This window comes from Neophocaena asiaeorientalis, unplaced genomic scaffold (assembly GCF_003031525.2).
Source record: "Neophocaena asiaeorientalis asiaeorientalis breed wild unplaced genomic scaffold, Neophocaena_asiaeorientalis_V1.1 scaffold1337, whole genome shotgun sequence".
NCBI lineage: Eukaryota > Metazoa > Chordata > Mammalia > Artiodactyla > Phocoenidae > Neophocaena > Neophocaena asiaeorientalis.
This window is the reverse complement of record NW_020173700.1, coordinates 219,122-246,055: the sequence shown is the minus strand read 5'-3', so window position 1 is coordinate 246,055 and position 26,934 is coordinate 219,122. Positions and strand designations below refer to the sequence as shown.

At 38.0% G+C, this 26,934-nt stretch overlaps 1 protein-coding gene and 1 non-coding gene across 9 annotated transcripts in view; both read right to left on the bottom strand.

Annotated features, from left to right (window-relative positions):
* CNOT1 (CCR4-NOT transcription complex subunit 1) overlaps positions 1-26,934 on the bottom strand; it is a 100,302-nt gene that overhangs the window by 7,999 nt on the left and 65,369 nt on the right. The window contains exons 18-42 of one of the 8 annotated variants that reach the window (XM_024750552.1): positions 26,234-26,435; positions 25,139-25,285; positions 23,841-23,965; positions 23,314-23,600; positions 22,314-22,392; positions 19,379-19,609; positions 18,912-19,052; positions 17,331-17,510; positions 15,460-15,576; positions 15,030-15,140; positions 14,618-14,695; positions 14,267-14,444; positions 13,308-13,438; positions 10,504-10,800; positions 9,641-9,781; positions 9,443-9,547; positions 8,725-8,844; positions 6,842-7,033; positions 6,134-6,276; positions 5,583-5,691; positions 5,314-5,483; positions 4,409-4,661; positions 2,162-2,410; positions 1,019-1,182; positions 697-814 (exon numbers count right to left, since the gene is read on the bottom strand). In XM_024750552.1, coding sequence (XP_024606320.1) covers positions 697-814; positions 1,019-1,182; positions 2,162-2,410; positions 4,409-4,661; positions 5,314-5,483; positions 5,583-5,691; positions 6,134-6,276; positions 6,842-7,033; positions 8,725-8,844; positions 9,443-9,547; positions 9,641-9,781; positions 10,504-10,800; positions 13,308-13,438; positions 14,267-14,444; positions 14,618-14,695; positions 15,030-15,140; positions 15,460-15,576; positions 17,331-17,510; positions 18,912-19,052; positions 19,379-19,609; positions 22,314-22,392; positions 23,314-23,600; positions 23,841-23,965; positions 25,139-25,285; positions 26,234-26,435 — 4,068 coding nt within the window. Of the gene's footprint in view, positions 1-696; positions 815-1,018; positions 1,183-2,161; positions 2,411-4,408; positions 4,662-5,313; positions 5,484-5,582; positions 5,692-6,133; positions 6,277-6,841; positions 7,034-8,724; positions 8,845-9,440; positions 9,567-9,640; positions 9,782-10,503; positions 10,801-13,307; positions 13,439-14,266; positions 14,445-14,617; positions 14,696-15,029; positions 15,141-15,459; positions 15,577-17,330; positions 17,511-18,911; positions 19,053-19,378; positions 19,610-22,313; positions 22,393-23,313; positions 23,601-23,840; positions 23,966-25,138; positions 25,286-26,233; positions 26,436-26,934 lie in introns of those variants that run through there. The other 7 variants (XM_024750555.1, XM_024750554.1, XM_024750557.1 and 4 more) reach the window with 7 other exon arrangements.
* LOC112403209 (small nucleolar RNA SNORA46) lies at positions 16,373-16,511 on the bottom strand. The gene has a single exon (XR_003003866.1). It is a non-coding gene; the product is annotated as a small nucleolar RNA SNORA46 (small nucleolar RNA).

Sequence of the window (26,934 nt, the reverse complement as noted above, 5' to 3'; positions counted from 1 at the left end):
TCCCAATTATAACAATTATGTTCATTTTGAAGTAGTTTTTATTCAATATATTTTCCCTCCTCCTGGAATGCACTATTTGTCAAACAAAATGAAATCCGTTTAAGGATTATTTCACTTTCTTTTTTACTAAACACACAGTATAATTACAGTCTCCTGATCTGAAGGGTCAATCAAGGGTACTTCCTGGAGTACTCATTTGCCATTTAATTGCAAGATGGGAGAGAAACTTCTCATGCTGTTTATTCACAGTTAAGACTAAAAACTCTTTATTCAAATTTGATCTGAATTTTTCAGATACAGTAGACACGAGCGGTCCTCAACCCTGAATGTGAGAGCCTTTAGTATTTAGAGAACCTGTAAAACTGGCAGGTTTCTGAGTTCCATTACTCGGAGTTTTACATAGCTGTCTACAGAGGTGCTCTAAGGTTTCAACTTTTTTTGAAAATCCCTTAAGAGATTGACATAAGGAGACTCACAACAACTTGGAGAAGCAGTACCCTAATCATTGAGGAATGGCTTTCAGGCAGAGGCAGTCAAGTACTTGTTAGAGCCTTTCTCCACGACTTGACTCCACATTAAATATAAGAACTCCCAACTAAGCCTGAAAGAAGTACAATGACTACTGAATGACTAAGAGTGCTAATAAGTCCCAGGTAGTTACAGTCGTGATCTGTAGGAGATAAACTGCAGCCACACCTTCTGCTGTGGCGTATGTGCCAGCATTCTTGCAATAAATATCCGATGGGAGATCAGTTCAAGCCAAGCATACACAAAGCCAGGAGCTTTGGTAGGCCTCAAGATGTGGAATGTGTTGCTGAAAGAAGAAAACCTTAGTCAGAAGCACAAGCTTAAATATGGTTAAAAAAAAAAAAGAATATAATTAGGTAGACAACATGTAAGCTGCATTATGAATCAACATGCCTCAAATCCACAAAGTTCTACCTCTCAAATTTTACTACACTACAACAGCAATCCTTAACAGGAAATCCTTAACAGTATTATATTCAACAATACTCACCAGAAAGCTGTAAGTGTCTGGAAATTAATGGTTTCCAATACATGCTCAGGTGCATTGAGTTCCAAGAGCAGCATGATAAAAATTCGATGGTAGGGAAGCTGCTGAAATTCACTTTGCCGAACATCATGATCCTGCAGGAGAACTCCCACTACTATACCAAGGACCTATAGAGCACACAGATTATAGAGCTTGTAAATCACGAAGATAATTCATTTACCACTGTCTAGCCATGCTTTTTTACCTTGCATCGTTATGCCCCACATGAAAGGAAATATAAAATTACATACTGGTAGCCAAAGGGACCGTGCATTGGGGTTTGATTTGCCCTACAGAATTTTGCATGGTTTCTTTGAATCTCCATACCCCTGTATATGGAAGTATGCTAGACATATATACTTTCCACAAGTTTTTCTAAAGCTCTAGAAATCAGCATGGTACATCATATTTTATCATGTTAACACAATCAACCTAATTTTTCTGGTCTGACATAAAGGTGACAAGAGGCAAATGATTTATACTTCTCTTTGCATTTAGTAGATGGAAGGTCAGGTATGCTATTAGGTTGCAGAAATACTTAAGAACTATCCTGCATTCCACTTGATTTTATCACTGAACAGTGGGGGGTGTATGTGAATCCATTTGTAATTATCCGAGACCAAGCTCTAAGTTCATTTTTGCACTATCTTAACATTCAAATTTCCAGCAATTCCACTGCATAAATCAAACAGAAATTCTGCTTTGTTCCTTTTCAGAAAAATCAAGACAACTGCAATGTCACTCATAGTATTTGAGTTACCAATTTTTGTTTATCAATGGACATGTCTAGCCATCTCACTCACAATGATTCTGTACATGGGGGCAAATCTCATACTACCTAATACTTTCTAGTGTACTCATTGCTAAACATTAACATACTGAAAATACGTTTTATGTTTTTGTTTTGTTTTAGGGGAGGGGTGTCTTTCAGTTAAGGCACCATACTCTTCCTCTAAAATTCGGTGATTATATTTACATATTATCTATGAATTTAATATCTGGACAGAAAAGGGGATATTACAAAATGTTTTGAGGGCCCTGTAGGGTTAAGAGCCACTGATACAGACTTCAAGTGTGCAAAGACTAAGGCAAGAAAGGATTTCAGACCTTATTCAGCAGATTAATCTTTGTGACAGTGTTGGTGGCCTCCCCTGAGTGCTTTACTAGCAGTGCAATGAGTCGGACAAAGGCATCCAGGTTGTGATAGCACTTGGCTCGGATCATGGTGGGATTAGCAGCAGGATTGTGCTGCTGCTCTGCCTGAGCACGGTAACTGATTTCAACACACATTTCAGTACACAGACGAAAGAACCTTGTTATGAGGTCATCAGTCTTCAGGATTCCTTGCTGGTGCATCTACCAAGGGAACAAAAACATTACAAGGCACAATGAGATAATACACATGAATAAAATTTTAATTTTCATGTAAGAAGTATTCTTTCATTCAACCCTATTGTCACATTTCTGATTCTTACTTTGTAAAAAAAAAAAGGCGGGGGGGGGCGGGTCATGAAAATGACTTTTACATTAAGGATCCATGACACATTTCCTTCAGTTTTAAGTTTGATGAGAGTTGAGAGATAATAACATGGCAATTTTTAACAGCAGTCCATAGCCAATAATTTCAAAAGTTAATTATGCAAATTAAACCAACTTTTAATAAACCATTAAGTCATATTAAGACTTTCTGGTCAATGTGTATTTCCCCCAAGTAAGAGATTAAGTTACATATATTTTAGTTTCTCACATAATTTCTTCTAACTGACTTAACCAATAACAACAAAGTTCTTGAAACTCCAACTAGCTGCACTAGGAAAATCAAATAATAATTTATACAGTAAGTAAGTACCAAAGCAAAATGCTCACAGATCATACCTGGCTATTTTAATGTAAATTAAGATAAAGTAGAAAGGGCAAGTTTACTTAAAAGAAAGGATAAAATACAAATTTTATGACATATGATTTGGAAGTGGAGCAGAGAAGTTACTTTGCTAGTATGAAAGAAGAAAAAGAAAGACAGTGTAACAAGCGTTAAGGCTGCAGAGGGAGGAGGTCAGTGCTGAAACCAAGCCCAGAATGAAAACTTGACCATTATCTTGGAAACTTTAAAACAATTTAAATGTCCCTTGATAAGCAATAAATAACACAGCTGAATTGACAATAATATACCCTAGGAAAAACAGAAGGCCAGCAAAGGGACTTTTGTACAATGAAATCTGAAAAACTAAGCGGGGGGGAGAAGAAATGAAGATGGACTGCTATGATCAAGAAGGAGCAGAAAAGGAAAAAAGGAATTCTCAAAAGGATTCAAAAGAGAATAGAAAAGTATAATACATTATCTTTTTCAAATGGAGAGAACAAGAGCAAATAAGCCAACAAGAGAGCTGAGACAGGTGCCACATCCATACCCATGAAATATCAATGACCACAAAAACCAATTGATTTGAAATTCCTCTATCCAAATCAGAAATTAAACTGTAAGTATACAGTAACAGCTTTTCAATAGGGTATGTTTTTATAATTCCCTCGATTCTTTTAAGGGAGAAACTTACTTAGTATGATTTACTAAGAAATTAGTCATCTTGAAAAGTAAATCCAATTCCTGACAACTTCTAAAATTCAAATCAGCTCTTCCACATTCAATTGTCATTTATCTGATAATAGATCTAATTTGCATCTTTCTTTGGTGGCACACCTAAGCTTTGGTCTCAGTTTGAAGAAATACAATGGTCGAACTGCAGAAATAAGCTATTTTAGGTAGATAAGGTACTTAATTTAGAAAATAAAATAAAAATCTCCACCATTTAAATACTTAAGGTTTTTTTGTTTTGAGTTTTATTTTACTTTTAAATTTAAAAAAAAAAAATTTTTTTTTTTTTTGGCTGTATCTTAGGGCTTGCAGGATTCTTAGTTCCCTCTACCAGGGACTGAACCCAGGCCACTGCAGTGAAAGCACCAAATCCTAACCACTAGACCACCAGGGTACTCATTATTTTACTTTTTAAACATGGGCTATTATAAGAACTGTACAGATTAGCCCGTAATCCCATCACTGCTGATTATCAAGCTGGTAAAATTACTATATACATTTGGCAGTTTCATTATTCATTACCTGACCCATTGTACTTTGTAGCTGTGACAACTGAAATCGGACAAAAAGAACTAAAGGGGATGGGAAATGTTGACTTTACTGCTTAGTGACCAATGATGGGAAAATAAATAGTATCAATTTAACAGAGTAATGGTGGTGACATTTTTGGTTTACATGAGTATGGAGGTAACTGACCACAGGTACATAATACTGAGCTTTAATATTGGAGGCATCACACCCTACTTATGTTGAATAAAAAGCACCTTTCTTTCCAAAAGCTCTACCTGTCCAACAAACGCAGAGAAAGCTTTGGTACTGTCACGACCAGCTGCTGCTGAATGGTAGAGATTCACCCATTCCCTCAGAAGATACTCTGCCTTCTCCCTCAGGCCTGGAGGATCATCATACTCTGAGGCTTGAGAGATCCCAGAATGCATCATAAAGTTAGGGCCTCCATGAGCACGATCAATCATTGCTTCATAGTTGGATCGCACTACTTCCATCAGCTGGGGCAATCTAGTACAATAAATCCAGAATGAAAATCAGTCTATTCATGGCTGTGATTTCACAGACATACAGTTGGACAATTTGTTTATTTAAGAGACCACAAGAATGATGATAATTTTACCATTCCCATATTTAAACAAAACTATCCTCGGTTTCTTCATATCTGTTTACTCATGAGGACGTAATATGCAAATGACTGACTTAAGTCACTTCTTGACAACAAAACGATGCCCAATGAAATGGAGCTGATGTTCGTGGTCAAAAAATTATTCACTGCATGCCCACTATGTGCCATGCTTTGTGTTATTCATCTTAATTCTCAACAGTTCTTCAAGATACTATTTCCATTTTATACAAGAAACAGGCTTAGGGAGGGTAAGTCGACTTGCCTAAAATCAGATTTTAAGCAGCAGAGCCAGGCCTTAAACAGAGGACTCTTGACACCAAATCTAGTGCTGTATGTACTGCTCTACAGCAAGAAGGCTTGGCAGCTAGTTAAGCTTTCATATCTCAAGGGACAATATTAGGCCTCACCAAAGCTTACCGTATGTGGTAGGTAAAGCAGTTATATAACAGGTAACGTTACTAAGTCTATACAGTCATTTCTTAAGCTCTTAAAGACTGCTGAATACACAAGAATCCCAAAGCATTTCCTTCTCACCCTTCAGGAGCATTGCCTCTGGAGTGAGCATTAATCCTCATGAGGGTTTCAATGGTGTGAAACAGATCTGCCTCAGTAACATGGGCAACACTCCTTTCATCCACCAGCAGGATTTTTACCAATTGCATAGCAAATGCCACGGCCATGTAGTTTAAACCATTCTCCATTGACTGGCAACACAGAAAGCACAATGTAAGAAAGACAGCACTTACAGCAAACACACTTCCGAACTACCAGAGGTCACTCTTCCTGTTTAATTCCTTCCATACCTGAGCTAGGTGAAGATCATACTGTTGCATATTGACCAAATGATTGCGAATTAGCAACTCCACTGCCTCCACATTATATTTATATTCATCCCGACACTCAATTAGGCACCTAGAAAAGTCAGTATTTCTTTATTCATAAAGTCTTAACCATACTATATATCAGGTAAAATAAAGAGCCCATTTTATTAAATGGTAACTTGTTCCAAATTAAGGATGCCTTGAGAACCAACTAAAAATCAGTTTTCAAGATTCAAAATAACCAGTAAAGAAGGAGAACAGACGACCCAGTGTTAAAACACAAGTTTTGCTCTCGAAGTCTAGAAAACAAAGCATTCCATTTAAAACATTATTTATGAACATCACTTCTATGAAATCACTGAAACCTTTTAAAAATCCATGATCTATCATTTATTCCCCAAAACAAGGTACTGGTTTTCTGTATCCATCATGGGCACCAGACAGAAAAAGAACAAACATTCAACAATTCTCAGTATTTAGGGTCATGTATGTGAGAAAGCAGTTCACTAAATACTACTAAGATGGCTACTGACCTTGTGATCTGTTTGTTACACCATGGAGACCCATACGCCCGGCCATCTTGAAGAGCTTTTAAGACCAAGAGGTGGCACTCTCTGTAGCGAAGCAGGAGGTCAGCATCAGCACCACTGGTGGCATCCAGTAAGCCCTCTACAGCCTATGGAAGAAAAAAAGTGTTCAGATCCATGGAAAATACAGTATTCAGCCCAATTATCAAAGTCAATAACCAAACCTTAATGCAAAGTACAACATACCTTCTAAAGCCACAAGTTAACAATCTCTCCATTCACTAAAATCCCTTTCACTTGCCTAACACACACACTCTCTGAGTTCTTTGTAGTCCATGCTTAGTGCTCTTCCCTGTCAAGAAAGGTGACACTGTCCCTACACAGTAATAACCTAATGCTGCCCCATACCCCACCCCTTACCCAAGTACTTGGATCAACTGTCCCTCAAAATCTAAAGGGCTATCTTTTAAAGTTTCTTAAATAATCATAATTCCAGAAAATCTTACCTTTATGGAAAAAAGAGAAGATTTCACACTTTACTGTTGTAACTATTTACAACACTCTACTCTGGAGAAAATCATCTGCTTATTACAGAACACAACTTGCTTTATATTAATTTTTAAAATTTTAAGCATAACTTAAGTAGATAATGGTGCAGGTCACTAGATATTTACAAACCTAGTTTCTTCTAAAATTAACAGTTTAAGAACTAACCTTCTGGAGCAATCCAAGAGCAGCTATGGCATCCCGAGAGTTTCGAGATAATACTACAACCTCCAAAAGACTTCTAAGAGCCTGAGCTTGGGGGTTCATGGCCAAAGTTGGTGGGATGGCGTGAAGGTGCTGCTCCAGTTCTGTAATGCACTTATCATAAATCTGAGCTACGTCATCCGTTGCCCAAGCTTGCTGTTTTGGAGGAGGAAATAACCAAAAAAGAGAGGGGAGAAAGAAAAAAAAAAAAAAGAGGAAAAAAATTAAAGATTTTTCACTGGCACAGGTAGCAATTTAAATGTCTATTGGGGGGCTTCCCTGGTGGTGCAGTGGTTAAGAATCCGTCTGCCAACGCAGGGGGAAAGGGTTCGATCCCTGGTCAGGGAAATAAGATCCCTCATGCCATGGGGCAACTAAGCCTGCATGCCACAACTACTGAGCCCGTGAGCCTTAACGAGAGAGCCCGTGTGCTGCAACTACAGAGCCCACGTGCCCTGGAGCATGTGCACTACAACTAGAGAGAGAAAATCCACACGCCACAACGAAGAGCCCGCGCGGCAATTAAAGATCCCGCGTGCCGCAACTAAGACCTGATGCAGCCAAAAAATATATATATATTTTTTAAAAAGTCTATTGGTATATTAACTACCCTTATTTTTTTTTCTCTCTCTCTCTTTTTCATCAAAACATGGAGGGGCTCTTCCATTCCCCTTCCTGAACTGTTTGGTCTTGATGCCACTAAGTGGTGCAGTGCAAAGCAAGCACTGGTGGGGGTGTGTTTTGTTTACTTGATAGTGGAAAGCCTTGCAGACACCAGTACAATCAAGTGATGAAAGAGCATGATAAATAATGGGAAAGGCTGAGAGCAGCACCACTTGTAGCATCTAATCTGCAGCCTATGAAAGTATATAATCCAAACCATGGAAAATATAGTATTCAGGCCAACTGTCAAAACCTAATAGGACAGAATAAGAACACAGCATCATTTCTGTGGTATTACTATCAAAGATGTACTACCTGAATCTATTCCTGAGAACATATTGTACAAACCCAAATCAGGTTATTCTATAAAATCACTGGCCTGTAATCAAAGTGGGAAGGCCATGGGAAGATGAGAAAAGGAGCTGGAGTAGACTGACCTGCGGGAAAAATTTTAAATATAACAACTAAATGAAATGTGTGGTTCTTTTTTTTTTTGGGGGGGGGGGTGGTGCGCCACACAGCTTTCGGGATCTTAGTTCCCTGACCAGGGATCGAACCCAGGCCCCCGCAGTACAAGCACAGAGTCCTATCCACTGACTGGACCGCCAGGGAATTCCCTGAAATGCGTGATTCTGATTTAGGTCCTTTTACTACAAAAAAAGAATACTGGGACACTTGGTAAAACTTGAATTAGGTCTAAGGATTAGATGATACTAAGGTATCAGTGTTAACTTCCTGATTTCAATGGTTATACAATGGTCACACAGAAGAACGTCTTTGTAGGAAACACAGACCAAAGAATTCAAGAGACTGGGCCATCAAGATCAGCACCTATGTTCAAATGGTTCAAAAGGAAAATGTTTCCCCTTACATTTTCAACTTTTGTGTAAATACCATTTCAAATTTTTAGGAAACGTTTTTACAAAGAACAGGGGAAGCCATGAGGTCACCACGTAAATTCCTTTAGTTAGGCCAAAAATGAAAGTTAAATCAACTTCATGGATTTAAAAAAAATTCCCGAATGCCATGCTGATGTGATACAAAGAATATCTATACAACTCAACAACCGTGGGTAATTTTCTTCCCTATAACTTAAGCTCCCGGGAACCAGTGATAGATTAACTGACAAAAAACATTCAAATTAAACTGTAAATTACTCAATTTAATCCAAGATGAGTATTTACCTTCATGGGCTGAGCTAAAAATCCTGTGGGCTGACTTAAATCATTTGTAGGCAAGAAGCCAGGCACATTGCGTGCAAACTCTTCATAAACAGCCAGCTGCTTTGGGTCCACACCACCAACCTTGGAAGAAGAAAACTTACTTTAACAGGATCCTCTTCACAATCAAGGGGAAACCTTTTTATCAAAGTGGAAATTTTGCATGGGAGTAAGCACAGGGGTTCTGAGAAGGGACACAGGAGTCACTACAACATTTAATAGCATGACTGAATATGCATGCATGTGTGTGCACACAGTTCAGTGTTTCCTATTTCCCTGAGACCTGTTAGAGTCACCCTTATTTATAGATTAAGAGCTTTTCCACTGGGAAATGACTCAAGTAGGACCATGCTGCCAGTGCAATTCTCCAGTGCAGCTGATAAAAATGATAAAATTTCTCAACATCGTCTTCTCACCAACAACCAACTAGCAATAAAAACTCAAGTATCAGAAGGGAAGACCAAGTTGGGAAACAAAAACTAAAAGGCACTTCAACGATAGGGGGAGGGGACACATCTAAGCTATTTCTATGTCTTCTCCACAGGTAATCTTTAAGTGAAATGAAATGCTTTCTCAGAAACAGCATTTAAACCCCCCATCCTAGTCCTGGTGAGGAGTTAAGCAACAAGAACAGAAAGAAAACAAAGATGGGGCAGGGAGAGACAGAGCCCCCAATTCTCACTTTCAGCCTGATTTGCTCTGGCATCCGCTCAGCTTGGTATGTTAACACAACAGGATCACAGTACCTGCGCCCTTCTTGCCTAGCATGTTTTCTCAGCTCAAATTCCTGCAAACAAAAAAAGTCACTGAGGTTCTTGTTATGAGGCACTTTCTTAAATGGAAAAACAAAATACTTAAAAGGCAAATGCTAAACACTTACAGTTGCTAATCTCTTGTCCATCTCAGGGCCTGCTTTTTCTACTGCAGTCTTCTGAATAAAACAGCAAGCTAATTCACAATTGTCCTGAGCTAACTGAGCAGCTGCCTGATCCATCATTTCCCTTTGTTGTGGGGATGCAGTCTATTGGGAGGGGGACAGACAGAAAAAAATTTAAAGTTTTCTGTGGGTAGACGAAACAGACAGATGGGATAATAGAAAATGCAGCGCTTAGACAAATTAATTTTAGAAGTTTCAACTCTACGTATGACTCATTAGCTGTGACCATGAAATAGTCTAACAATCTTCATCTACAAGATGAAAATACTACTCAACTGGAACATCTTACCAGGTTTCTGTGAAGATGGTGAACACTATGAAAGCAGTAAAGCAGTAAACAAAGGCATTATTAACCATGACATATGAGACCCCAAATTAATAACTGAGTTACCTGAAGGGTGTGTGAGTGTGTGTGTGTGTGTGTGTGTGTGTGTCGTGTGTGCACATACAGAGTCACTTTAAGGTGTTTTGTACTGTTCTACTCCAAAGTACTTTAAATTCTTCATGGTAAACAGAATCAAGACTGTTAACTTAGGCAGTTTAAAAAAAAAATCCTTCGTTTCTTTAAACCAGTAAATATCTGGAGTATCTACTATCTGCCAAACACTATTAAGGATATAATAGTGAGCAAAAACAGACATGATGCTTCATCTCACAGAACTTACAGTCTAAAGGGGAGGACATCAAACACATATGGTAACTATTATAATAAGTGGAAATGCTCACTGTTACTAGCAAAGGAAAAGAAACATTTTCAGATAAGCAATAATGAGTTTTATACAACAACAAGAAAATAATCAACTTACACGAAGGGCTGAGGCAAAACTGTTTTTCAGGTTGGTGGATATGCTCATGAGTAAAGGTTCCCTGCAAGTAATCATAGCCATTCCAGCTGTCAAGTTCCTCATCATGTGATGAGCTGCTATTCGCATTCGAGATTCCTCAGAATCCAGGGCAAAATCTTTCCTGACTATTTGCTCACAAGTAGTCATGGCAATCTTAATTGATCGATCCACTACAGGATGGACCAGCTCCTGGACGGCCCGTTCAATTGCTTGGCGCACACACTGCTTCAACTGTGGATGGGCCTGAAACAAGGGAATCTAGGGAGGAAAAAACAAGTCAACAGCTTGTTTAACTAAGACAACCCAATTTCTATCAGTAATCACACCCATGTTTTTGTCATTATTTCAAGGTTAACCATGAACTACCAATTTCTACTTTAAATTAACCAATGAAAAGCTAAGGAAACAACCTGGGCTCCAAAGAAGGCGTAGTAATCAGTATATCTTGTGATAGATACATGATTATAGATAAAATTTAATGGGCAAACTGTTCATTACAAGATGCTTAAAGACACTACCTGCTTAGTCAAAATTTGTGGCTCAAGTACTCCTAAAGAAAGTAACTTCTTGGGACTTCCCTGGTGGTCCAGTGGTTAAAAATCCCCCTTCCAATGCAGAGGACGCGGGTTCGATCCCTGTTTGGGGGACTAAGATACCACATGCCATGCCAAGGGGCAGCTAAGCCCGTGCGATGACAACTACTGATCCCATGCGCTCTGGAGCCCGCATGCCACAACTAGAAAGAAGCCTGTGTGTGACAACTAAGACCCGACGCAGCCATAAATAAATGTTTAAAAAAGAAAAAAGAAACTTCTTTAGTAGCATGGGGAAATGCGAAAAGAATCAAGTTTACAGAGAAAAGGCTTTTAAAAAAATTCACATATTCAGTTTTAATAGGTTATGCCATATTTTTTTCCCCAAAATGATTATATTATACCCCCCACCAGCAATGCATAACAGTTTCTATTGTACCAACAGCTGGTATGATCATACTTTCAATTTTTGCCTAGTTGGGGGATTTTAAATTTTATATTGTGGTTTTAATTTGCACTTTCCTGACAGCTAATGAGGTTTAGCATTTTCCATATGCTGGATGACTTTTAATATTTCTTCTTCTACAAAATATATCTTTAGTTTTTCTGTTGGGTTCTTTTCTTGGTTTGCAGGTTTATTTATATGCATTAAATACTAATCCTTTGTGGCGATATCTATTGGGACTATCATTTCTCTGTGGCTTGTCTGCTCACTTTCTGCATGGTACTTTTGTCTTTTAAATTAAAAAAACTTTATTGAAGTATAGTTGACTTACAATATTATATTAGTTTCAGGTGTACAGCGTAGTAATCAGTATTTTTACAGATTACATTCCATTAAGTTATTACAAGATAATGGCTATAAGGGAAAAGGCTTTCTACAAAAACTATTATTTTCAAGATAGCAAGTGTTTTATAAAAATTTACCATACACTGAAACCTGCTTCATTGAAAGATTGCTTCCAGGTATTCACTGAGTTTTTAAGAAACTTAAAAAAATATTCATGATGAACTTATAAAAATATTCAATTATTGGGAGTATTGTAAAAGAGAATCATAATTTCTAGACCTAGTTTTTCCCCAAAAAACCAAGTGCCACATCTACAGAAGCAAAAACAAACAAAAAACAGGTTAAAAATGATCTCTTTAAAACCCTTTCAAAGTCCTTTAAATACAAAACTTCAATGTATTTATGTTACGACTGTTTCAATTTCTAAAAAGCAAAGACCATGAAATCTGATTTTGAACTAAACAACTGTGTTAAGCAGAATAAGAGAGTGAGGATAAACAAGCAATCATCACCCTCAATATACAGAGTAGAATACTACCTTTAAGTATAGGAAAAAGGACTGATGGGAAGTTAAGACCAGACAATCTCACAGAATCAGGCCACAGAAACATAACTGAGCGTACTAAGTCCACTTCCAGACCTTGGCCTGGAGACTTTACACACACACACATGCACACACCAGCTCAGTTCCAGCTATCTTCCAAAAGATATGGCTTAATGGCTTAATGCAAGACTAAGGTGACACGATAATAAAGAAGAAAAACCTGGAGATTTCCCTGGTGGCGCAGTGGTTAAGAATCCGCCTGCCAATGCAGGGGACATGGGTTCAAGCCCTGGTCCAGGAAGATCCCACATGCCGCGGAGCAACTAAGCCCGTGCGCCACAACTACTGAGCCTGCCCTCTAGAACCCACAAGCCGTAACTCCTGAGCCCATGTGCTGCAACTACTGACGCTTACGCACCTAGAGCCTGTGCTCCACAACAAGAGAAGCCACCGCAATGAGAAGCCCGCACACAGTAGGGAAGAGTAGCCCCTGCTCGCCACAACTAAAGAAAAAGTCTGTGCGCAGCAATGAAGACCCAACACAGCCAAAAATAAATAAATAATGATAAAATAATAATAAAAAGAACAAAAACCTATGGTATACACTAAGCATCTTCTGACTATATAAGGAATACTTGGAGACTTTGATTATATTGGCAGCTTACTTAATTATCATGGGTTTGGACATGAGGGGCCAATATAAGTGACGTCTGGTCATGACTTACTTTCAGAGCAGAAAAAAGATCTCAGCTATACTACACAGCAACTCCTGATCCCTACTCTCTGCCACAAAAGCCTACAACCTAGGAATCCAGAAGGAAGGGGAAGAAGGATGGGAAAGTAACCCGTTTACCTTGTCACAAAGTAGGAATTTAGGAATAGGGTGGTGTTTACTTACTGTTGGGTTTAGAGTAATGTGTGGTGCCAGGCCCGCAAGGGAATAGACATTGATGTCATGGTAACTGTACTGTGGCTGTGGTGGAACCGTGGCTGTACAGGTGGTACTGGTAGCTGGTGTTGTAGAAGTTGCTAAATGTAGAGAGATAAAATAAGAGCTAATAAAAGGAGCACACTTCTTGACTTTACTATAAAATTAGCAGGGCATCATGTGGTCTTTATCTAATTAAACTAACTGAATGGCGGGGAGGGGTGGCACAGGTCACATTCTTCCACCTTGAATTATTATAAGGAAAATTGTTATTTTAATAGATATTTGAACAAAGCATGTAAAACTGTATCGGTGCATGGTGGGCACAGAAAGCAATTGAGGGGTCATGCCACATTAGCAGGCCCAAGCCTTGTTCGATTATTCTATATTACAGATGTCAGTTTTCAACCTAGGCTGTTCCCTTGATTTACCTGGGGATTCTTAAACTGAGAGCTGAGAAAAAGAAGAAAAGCTGGTTCATTTTAACCACAACTCCCAATCATTCTACACTCCTATAGCCCCCGCACTTCCAGTCCTCCTGGACCCAGGTCAAATAATCCAGTCCCCTAACAGGTCGAGCTGGTCTGGCCACCCCCAGATTTGAGGAATAACACAGGTCATCATGCCAATGCAATTCTTTCTCGGAGACCTCAAACAATGTAAAAGATAACCTGGCTTAGTTGGGATATGAGAAACAACTGATTAATAATATTAGTTATGAATGCCACATGAACTACCCAGATAGATTCTAATACAGTAAGACAATGCCTAAACATAACTAACTTTTCCTTAATAATTTAGAAGGCTCACCAGAAAGTACACAAAGTTTCAGCACCCCATTACACAGAATAATTATAATTTGTTATACGCATGGGAATGTACCATTAAAGAGAACATCTGATAAACAGAGGGCTAATTATCACACTTACTTGTGGTTGTGATTGGAGGGAGCTCTTCTGGCTGCTTGACATCTTTCTTTGGAGCAGAGAGTTGCTCATCTAAGTTCTTTAGGCGATCTTTATCCTTTAGGAGGTTTCCAGGTTTCAGCTCATTGATGTCTAATGCAAGGTTCTTGCAGAGGACCTCAATCTCAAACTTCAAGTTTAACTGCATAATTCCAGTATTCAATTAGAATATTAAAAATGAAAATTTAGCTTCATAATATACAGTATTCTCACCCATTTGTCATAGTGCTTCCCCCCAAATACCCTCTTTTTCCTGTAAATCTTAATAATGTAAAGCCAGAGAGTGTTCTTAGGGATAAGGAGCAACAAATTTACCTTTAAGTCATGTTCCTGATGTAGCTCAGCTAATACATTCATAATTGCCATTGTCCAGGGGTTGGGTGGCCTAAAAACCTAAAGAAAACCGTTATGTTAAATAAGCTTGCCCCAAAATTACTCTTTAATTTGTTATTATCTAAAAGTTAAGCACTTACACCTATGTGGCTATAATAAAACCCCTAGCCTTCCCATTTATGATACTGTATTTCAGAAAAACCCAAAACCACCCATTAAAATCAGTCCTATAATACTACTTGGCCTCTCAATTTGGAAACCCGAGTTTCCCTGAGGAAAATTAACTGAACTAGCTCTATGTCCATAAGAACTAAGGATATAGCCTCTAAACCTTGTGCTAAAACAAACTAACTCTTACAAATTAGCCATCAATAAAATATTAAAATTTACTCACCACACTACGAATGCTAGATTCTAAGACTTTGGCAACAAAGGGGACTACATAAAGCAACTCTTGCTGTCCTTTAACGTAAGCCTCTAGCAGCAAAGATTTTACATCCAAGTCCTAGAATAAAAAAACGTATTTTTAAAAGCTAGTAATATACTAGAAAATCCCTCACAAACACCCCCAATTATACCTTGCCAAACTCACCCCTGAAATTGGAATCAATAACCTGACCCTCGCCTTATGAAAAGGAAGGGGTAACAATCATACCTTATTGGTTTTTGTTTATCCTGCTAAACAATGTAAGGCCATGAGCATGCAATTAGGGATTCAAAACATGGGCCAAACTTTTACAGCCCCAAATAAAGTCAAGACTTTTAAACAGAATATGCTGTAAGAACATTCTCAAGTTTTACATGAGCTTTTAGTTGAAACTCACAGTGTGTAAGATGGGTTTATTTTTAGCTAGTGTGATCATTCCTAGCCAATGTCCCAAATTCTTCAGCAAAGAACGATCAGAGAAATTGGCTGCAGCTTTATCAGAGGTCAGGAGCACCTGAAATAGTGCAGGATTAAGGAAGGTATGACAATGAGCTTATAAAAAAATATTCTCAACTAAATGTTTAAGAATTCCATTATTCTACATTAAAAACAAGCTGTCAATAGAGAACATGCCCCCAAAGTAGATCCTGTCCATGTATCATTGTGATATTTTGTGTGTTCAGTGACATTTTTACCTTCAAATGCCTTTCCATTTAAAAAACAAACAAACAAAAAAAGGTAATACAAATATATTGTATAAAGTAACACAAGGTTAAAAGTATCATGTATGGTCCCACAACTGAAAATTTTAGCTAGGTTTGAAGCAGAGACCCAACTGCAAATCTATCTGGAAGAGCTAAATTCAATTCAAATGAAGACTATAGCTATACTTTTTAAGTCCTTCCCAGGCAGCAGGCATACTGAGGAACATAACAAGATTGCAGTAAATGTTGTGATCTTTAGCATTATCTCTGGAGACAACTAAGATAACTTTCTAGAATACAGTGTAATATTGCTTACACACTTATAACATTTCTAGGATACCTAATCCATTTCTTCAATTCTTTACTTCTTTCTTAAGGGGGACAGAATCAACACATGAGAATGCCTTGGGTACACACGAAGAGTGTCTTGGGTACACACATATATCCACTTACTATATGATACCTTTTAATTTATGACTTTAAGTTTAAATCTGTAATTTAAACTTTTGTTTAAAGGAAAGGATCTTGAAATTCTGCTCCAGATTATGTGGAAATTTTTATATATCTCAATCATCCTTGCTATCAAATAACAAAGGCTGAATATAGTTATGTTCCTTAACTCCATACAGCAACAGCAGAATGGCACAAAGTCAACTGTGCAACAGAAAGGAGACAGGAATTCTTTTGCACTACAGCGTAACCAAGAATAGGGAAAATTCCTATCCACAGGTTTAAATATAGTGCTGGTTCCTAAGCCAATATTCCAAGTTATTCAGCAAAGAATGTTTTCAGCTACATGCTGGTTCACACTGTTTTCTTGAAAAGTTATTCCTCCTAAGAAAAATACTTGGATTTTATAGAACAAGCATTAGCTCATTAAGGAAGAGTTTGAACTTAAAATAAACTTCTGAGGATGCTAAACAACAGCTATTCCACAATAGGTCTAGAGTCTTGAGATATCTGGCACTTAAGACATAAGGGAAAATACTCACTGCAGCACTGTTTCTGTAATAGTGAAAGATATTATCAACCAATATAATGGATTTCCATAGACTATTAAAAACAGAGGGATTAAAGCTAAGAGTATATAATCAAATAATATGCGGAGGGAGAAAAAAGAACTGAAACATCTACTGTCACTTTAAACTTTAAAATTACAAAATATGTAGTCCCTCAACCCCATCATACTTACTCTCCACTTGACCAAAAGAGGATAAATTACTAATCTACAACCTGCTATTAACAGACCTGACACCAGAACTATTGTTTTCCTAAAAACATGCACAAAGGGTAAAGATTTCAAAACCATGCATAGAATGATGAAAACAAATTCACGAGTGGTTACTTTCAAAGTAAATAGCACATAGAATATGTCTGTGAGACTAAATTCTTCAGGAAAATTTAGTTCTATATTTGAAACAAACCCTAGAGCAACTTTCATAAATACTTCAACATATACACATACAGGGGAAAACAGCAATACCCCTCCCCCTCCAATTACACCTGTACAATCAAGTATTTCCAAACTCAAAACATTAATAAAAAGAAATACAAGAACACTTACTTTGATGTTTCTATAGGTCTCATTCAGAACCATCTTATTAAATTCAGGATTCTTCAGTGTGTCAAGGAAGTTTGAATATAGGCTGTGAAAGTTTGGCTCAATACTGACTCTCTTCATAACCAGATACTGTGAAACCCAAGGCATAAATTCTTCCTTCACAGTTTCCTTTAGTTCTTCAACCTAGAAAACCATTATGACACGGGAAGTATACAATTAAAAGATGATAAAATAACAGTTTTGTGTTTTCTTTCTGTGAACAATACTACAGCACGTGGCTCCTTGCAAAATTAGAACAAGCTAGGGCTTCCCTGGTGGCTCAGTGGTTAAGAATCTGCTTGCCAATGCAGGGGACATGGGTTCTGAGCCCTGGTTGGGAAAGATCCCACATGCCACGGAGCAACTAAGCCCATGCGCCACAACTACTGAGGCCACGTGCCACAACTACTGAAGCCCACGCGCCTAGAGCCCATGCTCCATAACAAGAGAGGCCACTGCATTGAGAAGCTCGCGCACCACACAAGGAAGAATAGCCCCTGCTCGCCACAATTAGAGAAAGCCTGCGCACAGCAACGAAGACCCAACACAGACAAAAATAAATTAATAAAAATAAATAAAGTACCATGCTACATCTCTCCCAATTTCAGACAGATGCTATCCAAGTACAGTATGTTCAATTCCATCTAAGTATAGAGTCAATCATCTCTAACTGGGTGATTAGAACTGAAACATCTACTGTCACTTTAAACTTTAAAATTACAAAATATGTAGCCCCTCAACCCCATCTTACTTACTCTCCATTTGACCAAAAGAGGATATACTACTAATCTACAAACCTGCTATTAACAGACCTGACACCAGAACTATTGTTTTCCTAAATTTATATCTCCAGGAATTATCTGTAAGGTTTGAAACTTCTCTTCCAAAAGGGATGCTGAGTGCTTCAAAATTCTCCCCCAATCAATTATGGTGGGATTTTCAAAGGCAGCACTTGCATTATAAATTACATCTCAAAATCCACTTGTTCAGGCTAATCTTGTTGACTAAAACGGACATTTCTAAGTATTGTCTTAGCACATAATCTTGTGCATCATTACTTTTCAGAAGCTCTACCTCACTTATTAGGTGCCTAATGGTTTCTGGAAGGGCATGAATTGTGATTAGAAATACAAATGAAATTTCCATCATCATGAAATCATTTTCAAGTTTACTTCAAAAAGGCTATAACTCACTGCAAAACAATGTTATTTGGGACTTCCCTGGAGGTCCAGTGGTTAAGACACCACACTTCCACTGCAGGGAGTGTGGGTTCAATACCTGGTAGGGGAACTAAGATCCCACATGCCACAAGGTGCGGCCAAAATAGAAAAATAAAAATAATAAAAAATAATACCAGTGCTATTTAATGTCTACAAAATCCACAACCAGTAGTTGTATATCCATGTTCCCTTCATTTTCATTCTATTATCTCTACCTTTAAAAGTATTAAAAGGGTGCAGAATGTCATATATAAATCCCCCAACCCATCAAGGAAAAGAATAGAGAGCATTTGTAGTGATATATAAACTATTATTTCAGACTCACCTTTTGTGTCATATTTGACTGGGAGAGGTTGTTGAAGATAAAAGCAATTTTCTCTTGGATATTTTCTGGGGGCTCTACGATTCTCTCTGTTTGATCTGTGGCCACAAGTAATGTATCTATATTTGTAGTATTAATAGAAGGCTAAAGAAATAAAATACATAAAATAAACAAACTGAAATCCTTCCTAGACAAATCCCGGGGCGGGAATGTATACAGATTTCTTTAGTATACAAAATATACATGGTGTGTATGACTGTGTACTGGAAGTGCTGGAAAGACTATGTATTGAACTATTATTAATAGTGGCTGTGTGTGGGAAATCGGGGTGGGAAGGCGGAGAGACAAAGGGAGAAATGCTTTTTTTTTAGTAGGCATGTGTTGTTTATAATAAAATTAAAATACATGTTCACTACTGGATATATTACAACATATCAAATCCAACAAAGAAAAAAGACAGACCTACTTACTGGCACATCTTTCTTAAAGCTGACTCCAGTTGGCCTGGTGACTGTAACTGTTTTAGCAACAGTGGTGGTTGTTGAGGTGGTTACCATAGTGCTAACCTGACCAGCAAGGGGCGCTTTCGCTGGAACCTGGGCCTGGGCCTGGGCTTGAGCCAGTGCAATACTTCCAGGGGTTGTGATAGAGCCCTGCATTTTCACAGGAGGATCTCTAGATTGCTGTCCATACTCGATATACTATGGGGGTAGGGAGAGAGAAACACATTAGAAGAGTTCTTAACAGAAACTGAAATTTTTGAATTACACCTCCCTCACTACTGAGAGAATAGAAATTATTTCAGAGCATTCTTTTGGTTCATCTATCTCCCTTACGTCTCACCCCATTCTGGTCCATATTCCTATGTCTATAATATATAATTAGATATAATATATATATATTATATATATAATATATAGTGGATACCATGAACTCCTTAAGGAGTAAAGGTAAAATATTAATATGTTTCTAAAGTATTTATCAGAGAACTAGTCTAACAAAACAAGTTCCAAAAGAGTAGCCACAAATGCCTGCATATAAATTTCCTTAAATCCCTTAATACATGTAAAGTTTTAAAATTTATATAGTAAACTGATTTCTTTTTCTTAAATTTTATTTATTTATTTTTGGCTGTGTTGGGTCTTTGTTGCTGCGTGCAGGCTTTCTCTAGTTGCCGCAAGTAGGGGCTACTCTTCCTTGTGGTGTGTGGGCTTCTCGTTGCGGTGGCTTCTCTTGTTGCAGAGCACAGGCTCTAGGCGCGTGGGCTTCAGTAGTTGTGGCACGTAGGCTCAGTTGTGGCTTAGTTGCTCTGCGGCATGTGGGATCTTCCTGGACCAGGGCTCGAACCCGTGGCCCCTGCATTGGCAGGCGGATTCTTAACCACTGCACCACCAGGGAAGCCCAAACTAATTTCTTTTCTATTGGATGCTGATGAGAAAACTGTGGCCTAAAAAACACACTGCAATATGAGTCTGCTCTCAATAAAGCTATTACCACAAAACAGTGTATACCACACCACCTAGCCAACTGGAGGTAAGCATTATACTGGATGTTCCAGGACAAGTTTTTCTTTCCATTTCACAGGCCAATAAAAGTCCTTCTCACACACAAATCAGAAGACTGACACACCCCTTTGTGATACTATTTCCTACAGCTTGTACCTATAACAAAACAAACTATTATCTATATATACAATAACTTTATTCAAAAAAGGGGACAGGGCTTCCCTGCTGGCGCAGTGGTTGAGAGTCTGCCTGCCTGGGGGGGGGGGGGGGACATTTTCAAGGAAGGACAATCTCTGAAGAAAGTACAGCCCTTTAAATTGACTATAGAAATATAAACAATGACCTCCCTTCTCTTCTCTGGGTATCTTGTTACAGTGGGAACTAGGATCACTGCTTTGTGTGATCACTTTCATACCACCTCCCTTGTTCTCTCTAGTCTTCCAAGGCCCATATTTCCAGCTCTCAATTCCAAAAACACTTGATTGTAGTAAGCCTCTGACCTCCCATCCTAGCTTTTCAAACTCCGCTTTCCTGTCTAGTTTTCAGTGCTATAGTTTTGGCACAGTCCTCCACCCCCTCAAGAGGCATGAATACACTTCTGCCCCCCATGCTATGGTTTCCTACGCTAAACCATCATAATGACCCTACCCTCCTACAAACAAACCCAGTGGGATGAGGTAGAAAGCGCTGGACTAAATTATAATAGAATTAAAAGTAGGTTCAAATTCTGATCTTTCTGATATCTTAAAAATATGATCTTATAAAGCAGTTCATCTTTTATTTTAATAAAGTCAATAGAGATTAATCAACTTTCTTTGTTCTCTATAAGCTGACTTTGACCAAAGGTAAGGCAAAAGTGTGAATGTTTAGTAATCACCTAAAATCAATCATTAAAGTAATAGTTTACAAATTTCAAGAACAATCACATAATGTGGCTTAAAATATATATTCTCTAGGTCCATTTCCTCAGGGACTGTCTCCTTTTTAACCTCAAAGGAATCTAAGCAGGTAGTTTAAGGCGGCTGTATTTTGGGCTTCCCTGGTGGCGCAGTGGTTGGGAGTCCCCCTGCCAATGCAGGGGACACAGGTTCGTGCCCCAGTCCAGGAAGATCCCACATGCCGCAGAGCGGCTGGGCCGGTGAGCCATGGCCGCTGGGCCTGCGTGTCCAGAGCCTGTGCTCCACAATGGGAGAGGCCACAACAGTGAGAGGCCCGCGTACCGCAAAAAAAAAAAAAAAAAAAAAAAAAAAAAAGGGTGTTTTTTTAAAAAAAAAAAAAAAAAAAAAAAAAAAAAAAAGGCTGTATTTTTAAGAAACAGCTGATCTGAAAGTTTTATATGAAACAGCTCTGGGAATTCCCTGGTGGTCCAGTGGTTAGGACTCGGCGCTTTCACTGCCGTGGCCCCGGTTCAACCCATGGTTGGGGAACTAAGATTCTACAAGCCACGTGGAGCAGCACATCCCCCGCCCAAAACCAAAGAAACAAAAAAACAAACCAAACCACCAGCACCACCGGAACAACAAAAAGAAACAGGTCTGATTCATGTTAACATTTAAATCAGAGGGACAACTTTACTTATTTTAATCAAAGAGTCCCAATCCAAATCCTTTTTAGACTCAGGCAAGGGATTCTTGGTAACAGCGAAAGATGTCTACCTCAATAGCATTATTAGGCTAAAAGAGCCAGCAAAAGCCTTTTATTAAATCAAGCAAAACCACTGCTTACAAAAGGTAACCCAAAATCTGTATTTTTTCGTGATTAACCTGCAAAACAAGCAACAAATAATATGTATACCTGTATCATGCCAATCATTAAGAAATCTTAATGCCATTGCCAGTAAATTCAAAATCAAATTAAAATAGATAAACCATCCAACTACGTAGGTACTGAAGACACTTACCTCCTGTAAATGATGTGGAAACTGCATAAAGTGACTAATAGAAGCCAAGTGCTGACAATACTGGGGATAGTCCTTCAATCTGCCAACAAAAACATTCATTCTTTACCATTTCATGTAAGAACAGAGGCAGCACAATTTAAAATTTTTCAAAAGCTAGCCTAGGCCATTTCCCCCCTTTTTCCCTTTTAAATACCTTATTTGAAGAGAACGCCAAAAGGAAGAACAAAGAAGTAAGGGGGTGGATATTTATGAACTTCACCCCTTTTACATCAAAAAACAGTTATTACTGATTGTTTTTTAAAGGTCTTATTCCACTTAATATCAGATTACAATGAGCCACTAAAACTACTGTCTGGAAACAACTCCAAATGTTCATCAACAGGTAAATAGAAAAACAATTTGCTAATGAACCCACAGAATGGAATACTACTCAGCAGTAGAAAGAAACAGACTACTGAAACATGCAGTAACATGGATAAATCTCAAAAGCATCATGCTATGTGCAAGTCAGACTCATACACATTGTGTATGATTCCATTTAAATAATACTCTGGAAAAACTAGACAAATCAGATCAGTGATTGCCAGGGGTTAGATGTGAGGGAAAGTTAACTACAAAGGGGGAATAAGAAAACTTCTTGGGGGTGACGAAAATATTCTGTATCTTGATTGTGGTGTTGGTGGCAGTGGTTATACAACTGTTAGAATTTGTCAAACTTCAAAGAGCTGTTCACCTGAAATACTGACTTTTACGTATATAAAGTATACCTCAATAAACAAACCAAAAAAATTGCTATTTCATTTCATACTTTTCCTACCACATATTTGTCAATTGTAACGAATTTAATTGTCTTCACTTCTTCCTCTTTTACTTCATACAGTCATGAAGATTAGTTAATAAACATATAATGATAAGGCATGGCAAGAATTAGTTGAAAAGTAAGCTACTGTTTCTCCTTATATTAAAAAAGAGAAGCTTCAAAGGAAACCTATCCACTCACCTATTTTTAAATCTATCTAGTGCAGCAATCCCAAAATAATACATTTTGGATCCAAAAGGCTTGCGTAAGGCTTCAAGAACATATCGTAGGGCCAAACCTAATGCCATGTAAGTGACCAGTCCTTTTTCGATTATACCACCGAACAGGCAAGCTGTTATATGTAACTCTTTATCAGGGTACTGGGGGAAGAACCGATATTCTTCGAACAAGTTCCTTAGCATACAGTTAAATACTTCTCGTTCTCTCTTTATGGTAGAATCTTTAAACCTTTGTAGCATTTCTAATACCTGGAGAAAGCAAGACAAAAATAATATACACATAAAAGAAACCATTATTAAGAGCATTCCTCAAATATTCTTTATTGTTAAGCAGAATATTTAAGAATAAACTGAGCTTGAGACAAATATTAAGGTTTCCAAAGATGCACAAACATATCAAAACACCTTATGTTGGAATTTCACTTTGAAAAGGGCATTTATTTAAGATTTACCTAAACCATAAAGAATTAGATCGTCCTAGACACTCACCTCATCAACAGACATGGTTGGATGTGGTGGGTGATTATATATTCTCTGGAAATAGCTGTTTGCTTCATCATCTATCTCTTTACTAAAGTGCTGATTTGCCTCTGGCCACACCTGAGACAAGTCCGCTGTTAGAAACAGAAAAGCAACCAGTGGGCATTTAGGCTCTTCCTTCACTCCCCCACATAAAGCATCACTCCCCCACATAAAGCAGAGCCAGAGAGACCAATACAGTTTGAATTTTAAGGAAAAAATAAAGTGAAGTATTTTAAGTGGTCAAGTTTCAATATTCAAGTGCTCTAGGGACACAGAAGATTCTCACAAAACTGCCTTACAACCATAGTCCTACCCTAGTACTTTCTTCATAAGGATTTATCACACCATGAAAGTTCACTAGGTTCAAATTCATAATGCACTTACCCTCAATACAACCTCACTTGAGGTTAACAAATCTTTACTACTTTATTAAAAAAAAAAATCACCTTTTACATGTAAGAATTCTCAATGCATGTGCATGACACTTGATATAAACACAACGCATGCTACAAAACATAACATTCAGACAAGTCTTTCACACTAACATTTTAAAGTCACTGTCACTTGGTATACTTTCAAACCTTGTATGATGAATATTTAGTCCCAATGACAAGGATATTTATAAGCCAATGATACCTATGTATTTACAAAGAGGACGTCTCTGATTTTGAAATAACCTACTAAAGGAGATTAATACTTAAAAAATTGGTTTTTGTAGCATCATATATATGGCAATATTTATGTGTACTATAAGGCTATATATATCATAAAGCTATTATATTAAAATAAACATTAAAGTAAATATAGTTATTTACTTTATAAACTGCCAAGCTGAAACAGAAATCTGAAATTCTCCTGGCTGCTCCTGATTTGTTAAAAAAAAAGGAAAGAAAAGGAAAAAAAACACTAAAAAATCTTTAGGATAAGTATAAGACTTACATACATAGACTTAAACTGATGAAAGTCTTTTCTCTTTACTTCTTACTTTTAGGATAACACCTCAAAGGATGCTACCTCTTATTAACAGTCAACTTGTTCTGGCAATCCAGGATCAAAGGTGGAATGATACCTCAAATTTTTGTTTTAATAATTTAAATGTATGAATTTACTCCCACTGATCTAGGAGGCGTATCAACGGCCCTACTAACAATATATTAAGATAAGTCAATGTCTTTGTCCATGTATCTCTAGGGACAACAAATTGGACATGCAAGTTTTATATCCATCAGTCACACTTCACAATCACAGACAACACTACCACTTACAAGGTTTCATCTTACTCTGCTGGAATGTAGGCTGGTTCAGTCCAGAGGTGCCCAGTTTCCTCTGCACAAAAGGATCGTTATTCACTGCAGGGAGTCCAAGAGCCCCAGTTCCTATACCAGTCAGGCTGCCTGTGCCAAGACCACCTACTAGAAAGAACGAAGGCAGCCAGAAGTTTTATCGTTACTCATATTCTTGACTTTATTCACATCAAAAAATAAGTTTTTAATTAAAAACTTATATTAATTAAAAAATTAGGGTCTTTTGTTAACTCAGTGGTAACTAGGTTACAGAGTTATTACAACATTTCACTCCTTAGGTTTTAGTACTCTAAACTTATACTCTGGCAATAAAAGGTTCAGATAGCTTAGGAGAAACATGTGGTTACTAGAGGGGGAAAAAATGTAACCTTTACTTCAACATTAAGTTAAAAGCCAAAATATGTGGGGCTTCCCTGGTGGCACAGTGGTTGAGAGTCCGCCTGCCAATGCAGGGGACACGGGTTCGTGTCCTGGTCCGGGAGGATCCCACATGCTGCGGAGCGGCTGGGCCCGTGAGCCATGGCCTCTGAGCCTGTGTGTCCGGAGCCTGTGCTCCGCAACGGGAGAGGCCACAACAGTGAGAGGCCCATGTACCGCAAAAAAAAAAAAAAAAAGCCAAAATATGTGGAAAAGTTTTAGGGATTTACTATCATTTCCAAGGTAGGTGCAAAAAGGCAGAACATATACCTGAATCTGGTGTGTGAAATATTCTACCTTTATTTATACCAACCTTGAGTAATTCATAAAGCTATGAGTTTTGATCTAAGCCTAAGTTCTTCAGAATGTGGTTAACACACTTTTAATATTTATACTATCATCTGATAATACAATCCTTACTGAACAATTCAACTAACTTTACAAGTACAAATATCCTCATTGCAATTTGACTAAATTAATGTAATGTTTCTCTCTTCCCAACTTGGGATATGAGCGCAATTTTTCACGATTTAGTTCAAGCAGCTTTCCTTTATCATAGTGACTCCAAAACACCTTATATACACTAAGGCACGATGAGGCTTACAAATAATCTGCACCCCTACCCACCAACCCCCTTACCTGGAAGCTGTGATGAAAGTCCTCCAATACCACTGAATGCGGTTGTCTGATTTGGGGTTGAAAGGGGTGGAAATGCTTTTGCTGGTGACTGTGGGGTACTGAATGCAGAACCCAAATTTGGAGGAAAGCCCTGCATACTCTGGGTGTGAGGGGCAGCTGAACCACCTATACTAAGAGATGCCATTCCAGCAAGAGGGTCAATCTAAAGAAAAACATTATAAAAACGTATTAAACATACTTCAAGCAAAGGCAGACAAACGACACAGGTAAAGCAATCTTTAGCAACAGCTCTTCAAATGCTTTATATAAACTGCAAAACCACACACAATCTTGATGATGCTTAAATCCCCAAATCAAGAGTACCAGTCATTTTTCTTATTATATCATAGATGGACTAGGTTTAAAGAGTCAGCCCCTGCCAAAGAACCAGAGCCACAATATGAGGGCTATAAAACTTCAAGAATAACATTTCATACGAATTTCTCTGAAGCTGTACTACTAAACATTTAGTAGCGACATGGGGCAGTCTGTAAAATTTCCCGTAAGCCCCTTTAAAAGAAATCTCTCAATGCGAGTTATTTAACTTTCAACACAATAAAAGCATTAGAAATTAGAAATCTAGTCAAAACAAATATATCTAGTCAAAATTTGAGAATCTTGGGGTTGGAGATCAGCTCTGATTAAAAAAAAAAAAAAAAAAA